General features: G+C 42.4%; 2 protein-coding genes and 1 pseudogene across 5 annotated transcripts; 1 reads left to right on the forward strand and 2 right to left on the reverse strand.

Moving 5' to 3' along the window:
- The first annotated feature begins 224 nt into the window (after positions 1 to 224).
- LOC136549751 (pentatricopeptide repeat-containing protein At4g02750-like) lies at positions 225 to 3,417 on the forward strand (annotated as a pseudogene).
- Positions 3,418 to 3,535: 118 nt separating this feature from the next.
- LOC136549752 (uncharacterized) lies at positions 3,536 to 8,911 on the reverse strand. The gene is made up of 8 exons (XM_066541156.1): positions 8,403 to 8,911; positions 7,471 to 7,605; positions 7,156 to 7,344; positions 6,916 to 6,977; positions 6,431 to 6,588; positions 6,207 to 6,355; positions 5,241 to 5,384; positions 3,536 to 5,094 (listed from the first exon to the last, which is right to left on the reverse strand). Exons 1-8 carry the CDS (start codon positions 8,787 to 8,789, stop codon positions 4,912 to 4,914), a joined length of 1,407 nt encoding a protein of 468 aa, XP_066397253.1. The 5' UTR covers positions 8,790 to 8,911; the 3' UTR covers positions 3,536 to 4,911.
- A 2,573-nt stretch (positions 8,912 to 11,484) lies between these two features.
- LOC136551608 (plant cysteine oxidase 5-like) lies at positions 11,485 to 14,027 on the reverse strand. 4 transcript variants are annotated; one of them, XM_066543161.1, is made up of 7 exons: positions 13,859 to 14,027; positions 13,156 to 13,215; positions 12,953 to 13,090; positions 12,705 to 12,853; positions 12,424 to 12,571; positions 12,014 to 12,217; positions 11,485 to 11,885 (listed from the first exon to the last, which is right to left on the reverse strand). In XM_066543161.1, exons 3-7 carry the CDS (start codon positions 13,071 to 13,073, stop codon positions 11,770 to 11,772), a joined length of 738 nt encoding a protein of 245 aa, XP_066399258.1. In that variant the 5' UTR covers positions 13,074 to 13,090; positions 13,156 to 13,215; positions 13,859 to 14,027; the 3' UTR covers positions 11,485 to 11,769. The 4 variants fall into 4 exon arrangements, with proteins under 4 accessions (XP_066399258.1, XP_066399257.1, XP_066399255.1 ...); XM_066543160.1 differs by lacking the exon at positions 13,156 to 13,215 and having other exon boundaries at positions 12,953 to 13,127; positions 13,859 to 14,025; XM_066543158.1 differs by having other exon boundaries at positions 12,953 to 13,215; positions 13,859 to 14,024.
- Between the last annotated feature and the right edge of the window lie 2,141 nt (positions 14,028 to 16,168).

Genomic DNA, 16,168 nt, shown 5'->3' on the forward strand with positions numbered 1-16,168 from the left:
CTTCTTACACAAAGTCCTAACACTTCTATTTGAGTGCAGAAGAACTATCCACAAATATCTTTCTACAAAATTCCCGCAGCGGGATATCATCTAGTTATTGACAATTTTGGAAACCCAAACTTCTTAAAACCTAAATTATTCAACCCGATTTTTTTTTTTTTATATAACCGAATGCCGCACCCCAGTTATTGTGGACATGCTCTTGTTCACTCCGATGTTTCATTTCGCGTATCAAATACAGTACAAACATTCCCAGCTCCGATTCCCGCCACAACCTCCGATGCCTTCCCCAACACCGGGCCACACGCGCCGCCGCTCACCGCCGGCGATCACCGCCCTGCTGCCGCGCCTCCACGCCGCAGCTGGGCCGACCACTCCGCGCCACCTGCTCCTCCAGTCCATGGCAGTGGTCCTCACCTCCGGGCTCTCCTCCTCCCACCCCGCGCTCGCCTCCCGCCTCCTCAATTCCCTCCTCCCGCCGCCTCCCCGCCCTCCTCCGACTCCTCCCGCCCGACCACCTCACGCTCCTTCTCCTCTCCTCCGCCAAGAACCACCGCGCCCACTCCCTCCCCGACGCCTGCGCGCTCCACGCCCTCGCCGTGTCCTCCGGCCACCTCCCCTCTGACCTCCGCCTCGCCAACTCCCTCCTCTCGCTCTACCTCTCCCACGGCTCCATGGCCTCCGCGCGCGCCCTCCTCACCGACATCCCCCGCCCCGACACCGTGACCTGGAACACCCTCCTCCGCTGCTGCCTCCGCATGGGCCTCCTCCCGGCGGCGCGGCGCCTGTTCGATGAAATGCCTGAGCGGGATCTCGTCACGTACAATTCCATGTTGTCTGGGTACGTGGCGGAGGGGGATATGGACAACGCCAGGGAGCTGTTTGATGGAATGCCCGAGAGGGACGTGGTTACATGGAACTCAATGCTTGCTGGGTATACTCGGCGCGGGGACATGGAGAACGCCAAGAAGATGTTTGATGTAATGCCTGTGAGGGATGTTGTGTCATGGAACTCGATGCTGGACGGGTGCGCCCAGACTGGGGACGTTCAGATGGCAAGAATGGTTTTCGATGGCATGCCGAGAAGGAGCACGGTGTCATGGAATGTCATTTTTGCGCTATACACAAAGGTGAAGGACTGGCATGAGTGTTTGAATCTGTTTGATGCGATGATGGCTGTGGGGGAAAGCAAACCAAATGAGAAGACATTTGTGAGCATTTTGACAGCCTGCGGGAACCTGGGTGATCTTGAGAGGGGAAGGTGGGTGCATCGCTTGGTTCGTGAGAAGTGGGAGAGACTTCTTCCTGACGTACTACTTCTTACTGCTATGCTGACAATGTATGCCAAGTGTGGGGTGATGGGGACAGCAAAGGAGATATTTGATTCGATGATCGAAAAGAGTGTTGCATCCTGGAACTCAATGATCATTGGCTATGGGTTGCATGGGCACAGTGAGAAGGCCCTTGAGTTGTTCATGGAGATGGAGAAGAATGGGCCTCAGCCAAATGAGACGACTTTCATCTGCATCTTGAGCTCCTGTGCCCATGGAGGCTTGGTGCTTGAAGGCTGGTGGTGTTTTGACAGGATGGTCAGGTTCTACAATATGGAGCCCAAGGCTGAGCACTTTGGCTGTATGATGGATCTCCTTGGTCGTGCTGGGCTGCTCAGAGACTCAGACAAGCTCATCAAGAATTTGCAGGCAAAGGTGTCACCTGCATTATGGGGTGCCCTGATATCAGCCTCTCGAACTCAGGACAGCTCCCAACTTGGAGAGTTTATTGGAACTAAGCTGATTGAAATGAAGCCAACAGAGTTCAGCTCCTACGTGTTTCTGTCAAACATTTATGCCGCGGAAGACAGATGGGATGATGTTGAAAAAGTAAGGAAGGTGATGAAGGAGAAGGTAGTGGAGAAAGATGTGGGGATGAGCCTTGTAAGATCAACTGAGCCTCGTCATATTGCTGAAGATCATATTTCATACCAACAGAATTCTGTGATGCTTTCACTGCTCAGTGAGATGGGTGTGCATGTGAAACAACCATCTGAAGTGTTGAAGAATAGGAGGGAACCTAATTAGTTGTTCCATGAGATTTCCAACAGAGTTTATGCATTCTATTTCGCTAGGCATATTTAGGAAGATAGATGCCAAGTGGAGATGCTTCCATGTGAATACCTCATGTTTACTGATAGTTGGGCAATTGAAGTAAGTCAGCCAGGCGAGTACACAGTTTGTTAACATTTCTTCATTTTCATGTACATTGCTGGCATTTAACTATTAAATACAGGGAAATCTTTGTTTTTGTGTACGAGTTAGAGGGTTTTTTGCTAGTGGATTGGGTTCAAGGAGCATTTAGGGTGCTTCATGTTTGATATCTTTTTCTCGAATACGCAGGCTTCATGTTTGATATCACCTGCCAGGAAGATATTTCATTCTCAGAAGCTCATCCTGATTTCTGTGTGTACTTTTCAGGATTCTGGGGAGAGCATACCCAGCCATGGTGGACTTACTGATAAGCTGGACAGCCATGTAAGTACTTTGAACTTGACATGTTTCCAAAATTGTAAAGGTTTGTTAGTGGTGAACTTTTATGAGTTAAATCTACCTGCTAGTGTGCTTCTAGTGCATGCTTTGTTCCACTTTAGGCGCCAATTGATGTTGACTCAAACATAATGCTCAACTAGGGTTCTATTGTTGGGAAGTCTAGGCTTGCTGCCAGTTCCTGAACTTAAGCAAATCTTATAGTTTAGTTTTTACCCTGTATGTTGTCTTTTTTATTTCATGTCAATTTAAACAGTAATGCAGTTCAGATTCCAATTGTGTTTTCATGCTGTGTATACCGAGCTCATAGTTTGCAATATCCTTTTGAAAAAAAAAAAACTCTACAATATCTGGATCTGCAGTTCAGGTTTTAACTGTGTTTTTCATGCTGTGTATGTCATGCATTGCAAGAACTGATAAGTCTACAGTATCAAAATGTGCAATTCAGACTTCAACTGTGCTTTTCACCGTGTATGCTTTATAGTATGCAGCTTATATTAGGGTATCCCTTAGAATGCTTTGTGCTAAGCAACTTCCGTTGATGCAGCAGATGGTCATCGCTGTCACCGTGAAAATGCAGCGGATGCTAGAATGCTTTGTGTGGAAAATTGGAAAATGATTAATTTGGAGAGAATAGGTGCAAATGGCATTCTAGCATGTGGCACCAGTTTGATATTGGCAATTGGGTGAATCCAAATTGTGCGGGATGGCAAACGGGTGAAACCTAAGTTTGATAACGGCAAAAACCCAATTTTCTCTCTGGTTTGAGTTGTGTGCTTTCTCATGTAAAAAAAATTGTGAATTCTGTTCAGGAGATACACATTTGTGCATTGGCTAATGATCATGTAAAATGCAATGAATCAGTTTTGTGAACCAATGTCTCTCAGTTTTGTGCAAAAGAATGAGATGATGGTTTGTGCAATGAAAATGCCACAAGTGTAAACTATGTGCAACATTTATAACAATGAAATTTTACCATTTCTCTGGAAACGGTATAATATAAGCATTGGTAATAACAGCATGTACAATGAGCAGCGAATGTGACAAAACAGTTCACAGACTATCCAGTTCATAGCATCCATACAGGCTCTTACATGCGTCATGGAGGCAAATAAGCATTACTAGAGTGCCAAACAATTTTATCTTCACATCCCTCTTTGCTGGAGAATTTCTTGGCCTTGGTAGGGTACTCATTTGCTCACTTGTTCCTGCTCCACTTTCCATGCTTAGTCCCAATTGACTTCTTCATCACCGGACCAGGGCCACTATTGCTCCCCACCCTCCATGATCAATTGGATTTGGCTAAAAAGATACTTGAAATGTTCAATGTGAGATCAAGAGAGATGTAAAGATTAAAAAAATATATCAAAGATTTGCAGGATTTCTATCTCTAGCTCGAATTGTCCCTTTATAGTATGTTGCTTTACTGCCGCCCTGAATTCATTCATACTAGCTACCAACATTCATTGAAGGGTCTTCCAAATTATAAAAATCAGATTCCTCAACAGGTATTACATCATTAACTAGTAAATAAATCTGCAAATTGTTGATCCATGGGCTCTACCGTAGTAGTAGCATCAGCATTTCTCATTTTCAGTTGTTTGCCTTTCTTGTTCAGCTCTCGCATACTCTGTTGTAAGACCAACAAATGCATACATTGCATCTTCATCCATCAATGCCATTGTTGTAACTATCTGTTCTGCAGTTGGAATTATCTCTAGGCTGTCCCAATCTATCACATGCGCAACATCTACATGGTTGGTTTATTCTGCTTGAGTAGCATTTCCAGTGACTACATTGCTTATGACCACCTCTATAGGAACTGATTTAGAAATCACTTCTCCAGGCTTGTCCTCAAATCAAAACAGAAATAACTTAGAAATTACAGTGTTGGCAGCTTCCTCAATTCACTCTGGCAGTGGCAGCCAAGTACTTTCCTAATTTCTCCATGGTATAGCAACGATTGTCAACCCATTCATTAATTCCATTGCACCTCAACAGAACTGCCATCATCCAACTTGGCTGAGAACTGCAAAATCTGAATAGCAACCTGGATCGAAAAAAAAAACAAGTACATGGGCTTCTTCCTCAAATCAGACCTACAAGTACCATGGAGTGGAGAAGGATTAGGGTCTTAGGGACTGCAACCTTACCCAGGTGAGACCTATGCCAAAATTTCTCTCCTATTTTTGTTCGTCCCTCTCCCTCCCCTCCCTCAGTTTCTGTTTCTGTTCGTCTCCGTTTGTTTAATCACGACCCACCCACTCTCTTTTTTCTCGATTAACATAATTGTAAACACTATCACAAAACAAGTATTTCTGTACAACACTTGGCAGTAACAATTTAATAACACAACAAAAGAACAAATAATTCATCCAACGTGCCTATTCAAAACTGACAATTGCCCAGAGTCTCCATTGAACAAGTAAACCTCCAGTGGGGAATACGAAGATGACAACGACAATGTTGAGAGCCTTGCTGAGGGTTGTAAAATTCTGCTTCCTTTGGGGCATGGGATGGTTAGGACGCGTGACCCAGTCCGCATCTTCCAAACCTGACAATACATAAGGCCAAAATACCATAAGGCTCCACCAGAAAGTAAATACCCTTAGAAGAAAATATGTAATTTATTCCATATTCTTCTAAGTGACTAAATACCAACAGAAAGTAAATACCATGTCATTCAACAGTGATACTTACCTCTATTATGCCTTTCCGTGGGGCATGGATTGCTAAACACAAACAATAGTCACTCTTGGTATATTCTATGTGCATCGACCTTGACGAAGCCTTGTCTTTGTTCAGAAGCATTTCCACAAATAGACATGAAGCGTCACGATAGCCCTAAAAAATTGCACAATAAAATAACAGGAAATAAAAAATGAAAACCCAAAAGGTAGACTAGTTTTGAGATATATGCAAAAGGAAAAACTCTGCATTATCAAGGTTCTGGTGCAAATGACTTGTACTGGGCTCTGGTGCTAAGCAATGTATTTCAACCGTTTAGGCACAAAGCAAAATGAAAGTGGATTAAAACATCACAGTCCTTGGCTACAGTTGAGTCCTTTTTTGAGGATTTAATAACAATTTATTTATCAACACAAATTGAAATCAGATAGTCATGTGGTTATGGAAATTTATTATCCAAATACCATTAACAGCCACTTAAAGATTGGTTGCAACAGTGGAATGATCAGAGAACTGCACATGATTACTATGGTTTGCTACTCTCATTGCAAATCATGCTCAACTGGATCAGATGTGAGAATAGCATTTGTACCACAATATTTCTATGTGCATTTTCCTGATCCTACCATGATTCAGATTTACAACTATTATAGGCCAGTACCACTCAGCAATTCAAAAAAGATTAATCCCAGCATGGCAGACAAGTTCTTTACACTATTTGCAAAGGGATAAGCCCATTTTACTATCCCAACTTCGCCTTTTTCTTTTTTCTCATACATGTTTTGTTGGGTTTTAAGTTCAAATTTCACAAGGTGATAGATGAAACATAAATACAAGAAAATAATCCAAAAGACACTAACTAAAAACCACACCAGAACATTATAGTCTAACTATTGGAAGTTATATATTACTCAGTGGTTCATTATTTCTTTTAGATTAATTGTTAAGAATAAAATAAGATTTAACCCAGGAGATTACCTTCCATAACCGTACAGCCACAAGGGCATGGGTGTCCAGCAGTAGTATCCGCCCAAGTGAATCAGTTATAGCAGCCAGCGTACCACTCGGAGAGAGTGTAAGCCGTTCTCCCTTCCTTGGGGAATCTTTCAAGCAGGTGAGGGGTGATGCTGCAGTTTATGTAACAGTTAGGAATAAATTTCAGTATATTTTTTTAAGAATATTGAAACTTACTCAGCCATTACTTTTTGCAAAGGATTGAGGCTTTGGCCGTGACTTTTTAGGTGGTGATGGCTCACTCCGCCATAGTATTTTGGACAAAGATGATATTGTCGAAAATGTTGCAGCTACACCTCTTGACAAAATTGCTCCCACAATTGACCTGCTTCTATCTTCTGATAGCCTACAGAATAACAAGAAGAAGATGAGTAAAACTAACAATATGGCAACATCATCCGCTAACTTTCCAAAGCCAACATCTAGGAAACAATAGTATGGACTGATTGCAATTCAAATTTGAATGGAAGCTATCATAGCTAGTTTTCAGTTGCAAACTTGCAATATAATTTGAACTGGGAAACATAATACACAAAGTACAGTTGCACATGAATAATACAGGCACTATCATGTCTTGGACACACCATATCCATAGAACTCATAATGGAAGTCACAGCTAGTATCATGATCACCTCAACCAGAAATGCAAAACCCATTGCGTAGTGAAACTCACCTATATGCTGAAACTACAGCATCCTCTCCAACTGTGATGGCACAGTAGTGGCGCTGACTTGACTGCCCAGCAATATAAAAGCAGCTGAATTCAATATAATCGTGGCTTCAGAAAACTTCCACTAAAGGTAACTTTTAAGAGAATCAGGATATGATAAAACCAAATGGTAAAGGCATAATAGTAAGTTCATGTAACAGTTATATCTAACAACAATAGAAAAATGATGCGCCAGTAAGTCACCTGAAATTCTAACAAGGGAGGTGGCATCAGACCAACAATTGCAGCTTGAGCACATGAACTGAACTTGCTTACATTCCAGATCTGGAAGGGTATCAGTCCAAAGGTTTCCTCATCCTCAGCATCTTGCTCTTCAAACTTATCTTTCCACAGGCGTGATTTCACATTTTGAAATGTTTTTTTAAGAATGCTCTGTGAGCAACCAAGAAATCAGTTATTATCATTGAACATGCACAGAAAGCCTGACCATCACTGGTGACTGAGCACCAAATTCTCTGGTTCTTATACAGTGATAGAGAGTGAGGGTTTCACACAAACCTGAAGGTCAGCACCATCAAAGCGTGCAATAACACCAGGAAACACTGCAGAAAGTTCATCTGAGCCTGAATCTTCCCAAGTGTTCTCCTTCCTCTCACGAAAGTTGAGTTTCAGTATCTTTGCAGGATATATACTCTGAAATAATCAAATTCAAGGACTGCAACTATTACCATCAAGGAAAAAAAACAAAAGAAATATTCATGTTTGCTAAAGATTAGAGATAGACAGCATAAAAGTAGAAGGCATCTAAGCAGAGCATCTTCTGTTTGCACTACGATGCATGTTTTTCCTACATAATAAATAAACTGTGTCAATTGACAAAGCATCGTGTTTCCTGTACAATAATGTCTTGGACTCTTAGTATCACGGAAGAAAACATACAGTTATGTTGTACTGAACTGAACACATCGGATTAGAAATAACCTAACAAAAGTGTACCATGTATATAAAAGAAAAATTGAAGAAAAATAGTGCCTGTGAAATCATCTATACCGATGGCTTCTTTGTGCCTATATATAATATAATTTCAATAATACCATAGGAACTAGGAAGCCTTCATTGTGCATTCTAATTATCACCAAAAAAACGCATAAATGTAAATGAAACCAATTTCTCAGGGAAACAGAACTATCATGGCAGTTTACACCAGCCACCTGGAGACCGAAACAACATTCGGAATGTACTGCTAAAATCTCACATATTTGAAGAACATATTTGAAACTCATGTGATCCTAGTAAGAGTATTTTGTAACGTGAATAAATAATTGAAGTTTTTCACCCGAGAATGATATAGCAAAACTGGAAGGGGAAAAACAGCCTGATATTCTGAAAAATTATAAGAATGCCATATCAAAAATAGCACCGACAATCAGAAAATTTTCTCAGAACGCTGTATGCACGGAGATCCAGATGGATGGGATAGTACGGGCGACCTGCTTGTGCAGTAGATCGCCGGCGAGCGAGTAGAACAGTAGCCAACCGGCGTCCGTGCCGACGGCCACGGCCACCCCCTCGTCCCCCTCTGCGTCGTCCTCCCCGGCGAGCGGGACCCACTCAACGGCGGAGATTCGGCCCTCGTCGGGCCCCAGCGCAGGCTTCACCGTGACCCCGCCGCCTCCACCTCCCGCTAACGGGACGATGACGAGCACGGACCGCGCCGCGCTGGCCACAGCGAGGGCGCGAGCGCGGGGCCCGAGCGAGGGGAGGACGGCGGGGTCGTCTAGCCACCCCTCCCTCTCGCCGGCGCCTGCGGATGCGAGGTCCGCCGAGGCGGAGGCGAGGAGGGCCACCTCCGCCAAGTGGTAGCCCCGCGGCGCCATAGAGATAGGCAGAGGCGAGACGAGATCCCGCCCAAGCTTCAGAAAATCAAGAAGGTTGTGGAGCGGAGATGCGCGCGATTCGACGAGGAAGAGGAGACGACGTGCGCCGGTGCGCGTGTGGGTTTTTGTAGACACGTCCTTGGCTGAATCGCGGATTCGCGGCTAAAGACTTAATTGGATGCAGAGTATTTTGATTTACAAAGTTGTTGGGTGCTTATATGACAAATCATATGTAGTTTATATAAAGTCATGGTTTTATGAAAATTATACTCTTTTTGAAATTTTAGAAACTCCACTCAAAGCCTCTTTTATCATGATTTTGAATCTCTTTGGCTTATCAAACTTATAATTTCGTGATAGCATCAAAAACTATGTATCCTAATAGTAGCAATTTTACTTGCATTAGTATATTTTAAGAAAAATCCTATAAATTCTATAAGAAGCAAGAAATTTTGACAAAATAACTATAGAATCATATGAGCGTACTCCATATGATTAAACTAAAAAAAAGGAAACAACACAAATTGGTATCAAATGGAAAATTAACCATCATACCTCTCTCTAGATGATAACCTCAATTGAGCTAAATATATATAAGTCAACTTTAAAAATATAATAGAGATGACATAATCTTACCTCTTAAAGCCAATTCTTTCAAAGAATTAAAAGGGCAAAACCTCCTGCTCTATTATTACAATTTTTTCGCCTCCAAGTGAGCTCAAGGATGGGGGCTTGTGGGTTGAGAGTGTACTGTGTACTTTCACAAGCTCAAGGATGGAGGGGCATGTGTGGCACAGGAAGATATGTGAAGAGGACACGACTCGCAACTCGAAGTGCCGCCGCCGCCGCTCTCCACCTCCACCACCGCTGGTCCCCCTCCATCCCCCCTTCGGCATATCGCCGGAGGGCAGAGGGAGTGGGGATCCATCGTTTTTAATTAAGTTTTTCCAGTAGATCGAGTCCTTAGGGTTAGGGTCTCTCCATGCAGGTTTTTTTTATTTTAGGGATTTAACTCCTCAACTCCGGTGACGGCGAGAGAGCAGGGTGGAATTGTTTCCTCCATGGCGGCTCTGTTGAAGATAGGGGCGACAACTACGTCGTTAACATCCTCACCAATATGACAACATGAAGACTTTATTTCCGGACGACGACATCAAAGAGTAGATGGTGTCGCCACCATAGAATAATTTTCTCCGGACTCTTCTCTATTTTATTGTGGTTAGATCTGACCACGATGAAGGACTAGGGAGAATAAGTTTCAAATCAGTGTTCCTCATTCTTCGGTGGCAGAAAGAAGAAGTTTCTTAACTCCGCCTACATGAATATTGGTTGTCGTTCGTTGGGCATCTGTTCTCAGGGCTTTTGCCGAGTGTTTTGCTTGTGCGGTCATCAATACTGCAATACATGTTTGGTTTTGAGATCTGGATCTATTCACAGTGTGGGTATAATTTAGATAAAAATTAGTTTCTGGATTTTTGTGTAATCTAGAGTGCTCGTAACATGTTGATGTATCCCGCTATTATCTAATATAATTCTTCTTTCGTCGAAAAAAAGATGGAGGGACATACGGGTTGAGAGTGTACGGTGTACATTCGTACGTAGAAAAATGTTTTATATTAAGTATTTTTAGAGGCACTTCGCCAAGGGAACCGTCGCTAATTAGTTTTTCGTGAGGCGGTTCCTTAGTACCACCCTCCCAAGAAATATGACATTTCTAGGGCTAGACTGAATAAGTGAATTGTCCCTAAAAATAAATGTATTTTTAATTAGTGGTTTGCTTAAGAGAACCATCTCTGAAAATAGATTTCTATGTGCGATTCGAAAGCTTCAGCGGTCTCAGTCTTACTTAGTAGGTGTTTTGTAAATCTCTTAATAACTGAAAAAAAATGATAGGTGACGATAAAATTCATCTGTCTAGCAGCGCTTCTAGGAGGCTGCTCTTGTAAGCCTTACCGAACTAGGACTCCGTGTCTTTATAATTGTATAACCCATATACATGCTGTAAGGCTTTAAGTTTTACTCTCCCGAACCTTGTTCCAACCTCTCCCTCAAACAACAAACTACAAGCTGCAACAGTTCTAAAGAAGAAGGGCTAGAAAGGAGACATGAATTGTTGTTTATGTGGCAAGCCTGAAAACATTGATCGCTTTTTCTTCACTTTGTCCTATAAAGAGGTTTGCATGGTGCATTCTGAGAGAGGCATGCAATTGGTAGGCTTGACTTAATTCATGGGAAGCTAATTGGATCCACAGCAAGCTTCATCTCCCTCAAACAACATGGCTCTTTCTTTTTGCATGTCTAGCCTGGGCTGTTTGGACTTTGGACAAGACCCAAAAAGTTGCCGATCGAGAAGATCTTTCCTAGTAAGTAGTAACCCTTCTAATGTGATGTTTTTGGCTTTATTATTTTTGCAGAAGTGGTCAGTTCTACTCAAGCCAAAGGAGAAGGAAACGGTAGATGAGATCAGGGAGATCATCCTCGGCTGGATGGAAATGGAATGGAAGGCTTCAAACTAGCGACCTGCCCTATCTCAGACATTGGGGAAATTTAATTGTAGAGTAAATGGAATGGAAGGCCTAAAATGCCGTCTTGTAAGCTGGTGTCCCAAGCAGTATCGTGAGACCTTGTAAACTTTGCAGTTTTCTTAAAAGCAGAGGAAACTCCTTAAAAAAACAGTAATTCCAAGAGAGAGGTCTGTATCCAAAGGAAGGCTCAAAAATACCTTTCACTTTTCTTATAATTATATAAATAATGTTCTGTCAGTGAGTTACATCATGAGATATACAATAACATTATCTTAAAATACATGCACCAGACAGTACGTGCACAATAATTAACTGTCTATAATATAAAAATAAAAGTGCAAAGCAGAAAGGGGAAACGAAATGCTTTGCGTACAGCTAAGTGCTTCTCGATCGATAACTTAAGAAGCTAAGGAAAGCATATATAATTATTGTTGGGAGCATGCATGATCTTGTCATCATAACTTTAAAGCTGGCCCCGTGTACAGGTCCCTTCTAATGATAAAGTTATCATGTGGCTGGTATTCTTCCAGCCACACAAACTCAGATCCCTTTGTTCGGTTCAATAAAACGCCTGAAAAAACAACAGCAAGACAGCAAGCTGTAAGAATAACCTGCATCTGATGCAATCAGTGGAGTGAATGCAGATGCAGTAATGCAGTGTCAGTATATATATTCGGACAAGATCTGAAACTAACTAACCCGATGGGTCTGATCTTGGGCATCTCCGGAAGTAGGAGCAGTGCCTCCCATCCTCTGAAGAGTAAGGGGGCGTCAAGATGTCCAGGATGGCGCAGGGAGTGATGGCTCTGAAAGCGTGGATGTTGCCACCTTCTTCTGGATGAAGAACCATCGCCCCACAAGGCGCAGACATTTCACCGTCTCTTACAACCTTGGCAGGTCTCACTGTAATTACAAAAGAAAGTGTGCAATCAGTTGATACTTGGTAGAAAACATATAGAGGGAAGCACTGCAGGGACACATCCATGAGCTTCAAGGCATTCTCTTGACAGTAGTAGCACAATATCCAAAAACACTGTTATATATATCAGAGGGCTTAATGTGATTCAGATTCATCATTGAAAATTCATCACAGTTTAAGAAAATCCTACCTTTTGATAAGTTAAGAGATTCAGCTGTGTCAATCCAGTCATATGATTTGACATGCGCCGTGCCATATAAATTTTTGCTGAGTACAGTCATTCCAGGATGGTTGTGGAGTGGAATGATGGATGATGCTGGTATGCAAAATATTCCAATCTGCAGGTATAATAATGTGAGAGTAAATCGTACATATCAGTGTGCTACAAAGTAGAGACTTGAATGCTGCAGTGTGAAACAAAAAATACAGTATTTGACAGTGGAAATGCAAAAACTTTTTTATTGGGCTTACTGAGAAGCTTTTGCACTCGTATATATGACGGTATCTGATCGCTGGGCTGGAATGAAAAACTCTTTTCCTACTCAGGGCCCGTGGACTCCTCCAAACACGCACAGCTTCAGCTTCGCACTCAAGGCCCACATCAGACGGGGTGATAATGTCTGCCGCAAAGATTTATATCGATTTTGCATCCTTTATGTTGGATGTTCCAAAGATTATGTTATCACCAGAACCAAAAAGGAATTGAAGGCAGTTATTACCTAATACAGCACGAACATTGTCGAGAGATTCAGAAGATATAGGCCCCTTCTCAGATAGTGATACTTTACATACCTCATAGAGCTTCTGGATTGCATTTGCATCCATCGTAGTGGAAGGCATTTGTTATAACTTAACAACTAAGCCAAAACGTTTCAACCTCCCTCAGATAAAATCCTTATATATACAAAATAAAAGGAATTACTTTGACAGCAGTTGTCTTCAAGTCAGTGTCAGACTGAGCTTCCCTTTAGAGCCTGAGTAGCTAGATGACAAATGAATTCATTAAAGGTATGCCAAGCAGGGTATATACAATTCGTAAGAACAATCAGCAGATGCACACACACGCACACATTGATCTAGCGTCAGGGTTGTTGGTTCTTAAAGAAGGTTGCAATTGTCTTGTCCCTCGCTCTCTCTCACTAGGATCAGGTAATAGTGAACAACCACAAGTTTAGTTTAGTTTTTTTTTTTTTTGGATCAGGTAACAGAAATGAATTCATTATAAAGGTATATATACCACAAGACTCACTTTTCAATTTCAATTGAAAAGAAGGAAGAACAACCTCCATATATAAGTTGTACACTAGTACATGAATGAAAAACTAAAACATGGTCACTGCGCAGCATGTTACAAGCTCACCGTCTAGAAATTAAATTTCCAGAAATTACAGTTGACAATCTGCGCCTGAATCAACGACCAAAATATCAACAACCACAAACCAAAAGAAGATGCGAAACCAAGACGTCCGATACACAACACGCACTGAATCAAACAACAAACTAAAAACTAGACCTCCCTGGGCCAAGAGAAAAGCTGTAGAGAAAACTGCTGGACTGAACTGAATAGAACCTGGAAGCTAGCACTAGCAGAGCTGCAGAGGCGATGGATGCATGGGGATACCTACCTGGTGTTCTTGGAAGCAAAGGAAGGGGCGATGCCAGGCCAGAGGAGGAGGAGGAGGGTCGGTCCTGATGAGACCTAGCTCATCTCATGAGCTCCGGCGGTGACCCCCCATCTTGTACTCTCATCGATCTCATGACCGGTCCGGTCGGTTGGTGGCCAATAGGGACAGCAGCGCCAACTTAACCAATGGACGGCGTTGAGTTTTGCTGCAACTCTAGTCTCTAGAAGAGGACCCAATGATACATGTTGTGACAGGTTTGATGCCTTTTGTTTTCTCTTGGCAACAAAAATGTAAGCCTTTATCTAAAAAAAACAAAAATGTAAGCCTATTAACACAGGGCTGAAATTCGCCTGAAACTTATTCTGTGATTGCATTTGTTCTCTCTTGAAAGTTTTTCGGTAAACAATCATCCGTGCTGTGCACACAAACTTTCTCAGCTACGACTATACGTCGGAGTAGAAAGTAGAAACGGTTGGTGAAACATCTCCTTCTCCTGACATGCATCGAGATGTGCACAGATTATTTAGAAACTTAGGCTAGCTTTAGATCTTTTGTTTCAGATTTCTGTTACTTTGGACTTGATGGATAACTGCTCTATATATATATATCCACACCACAGCTGTGATCGTACCCCACTCTTGCTTTCCATAAAAGCTGAGTGTAATCCGGCCCTGTTCGCTTTTCTTATAATTCGTACTTTTCAGCTTGTTTTTTCAGTTGGAACAGTATTTTTCCTTCATAATAAATCAGTCGGAACAGTATTTCGGCTTGTTTTTTCAGAGTGGAGATGGAGTAGCCTGCCGCACTACTAATGGCTTCCCTGCAAAAGAACTTGTGACATCTCGTCTCCCTAGCTTCATCCTCACATAGAGTGTTGTCTAAGAAAACACCTTTTCAAGCAAGGCCGGCCCAAAGTAATTATTCTCTGCGTTTGCCATCTCCTTCCGCGCGTCTTTTCTTTTCCCTGATTTCATATATGCACTTTGCACTGCACTGGAGGGGACATGCTTTCCTACAATAATTATATATATGCTCTTCAATTCCCAGCAAAACTTTTGCTAGCTTGTTTATTTGCAATATGTGTCTCCCTAATACCGCAAGGTTTTAATTGAAATGGTCCATGCACAATGCATCAGTACAGCTTGATAGGGCTATTGCTATCTTCAGAAACATATCCCATGCCAAAGTTTTTATTTTTTGGGAGCAAAATATTGCAAATGGTTGGAGAAAGTCAACAATTGTGCTCCTTATTTTTTGGCGACGTGGAAAACTCAATGATTTACTACATAAATTTTTGGGAAGAGAGTTAATATTTTTTTGTCTCGATGAAAATTACTTATACGCCCGTGAAACTAGATGGAGGGCTGTATTGGTCATTAATGATGAGTGATAGAAACCTTGCATTCGGCAGGAAAATGATAAGGCCCTGTTTAGTTTTCAAAAAATTTCACCCCAAAGTGTCACATCGAATCTTGCGGCACATGCATAGAGTACTAAATGTAGACGAAAAAAAGCTAATTGCACAGTTCTCGGCAAAATCGCGAGACGAATCTTTTAAGCCTAATTAGTCCATGAAAAACCTTAAGTGCTACAGTAACCCACATGTGCTAATGCCCGATTAATTAGTATCATTAGATTCGTCTCGCAGTTTCCTGATGAGTTCTGTAATTTATTTTTTTATTAGTATCAAAAACCCCTCCCGACATCCTTCCAACACCCAAAAATTTTCATTTCACGAACTAAACACACCCTAAATCGATTTATGCTTTCCTGATCTCGCGCTAGGGTCCGACAGAGATCTCGCAGTAGGATTTCTGCTGGGTGTACTGGGTTTGTTTCCTTTGTTGTAGCAGCTGGCCAGTCGGTCATTGGAACTAAACACACCCTAAATCGATTTATGCTTTCCTGATCTCGCGGTAGGGTCCGACAGAGATCTCGCAGTAGGATTTCTGCTGGGTGTACTGGGTTTGTTTCCTTTGTTGTAGCAGCTGGCCAGTCGGTCAGTGGCCGCGTGCGTTGTACTTGCAGGACGCTTGGGAGCCGCATCTGCTTCTGCTCCGCATTCGTTCATGTGCGTGTGTGGTGGGTGGTGAGGTGTACACGCACTCATTCATTCATATTACGTATCCGTTGGACAGCTAGCTCCTGCATCAGCTCATGCGTGTGCCCGACCGCCTCTGTGTCCCTGCCGACTGCACACTCAAACTCACCAATGTGAGCCGAAGTTAAACCTTGTTGTTGTTCGGATCCCTGTGTATGTCATTAGCACTACTAGTAATTAGGAATAAAGATTGTTTCTCCGAATTAAAC

This window comes from Miscanthus floridulus, chromosome 4 (genome assembly GCF_019320115.1).
Source record: "Miscanthus floridulus cultivar M001 chromosome 4, ASM1932011v1, whole genome shotgun sequence".
In the NCBI taxonomy this organism is placed as follows: domain Eukaryota; kingdom Viridiplantae; phylum Streptophyta; class Magnoliopsida; order Poales; family Poaceae; genus Miscanthus; species Miscanthus floridulus.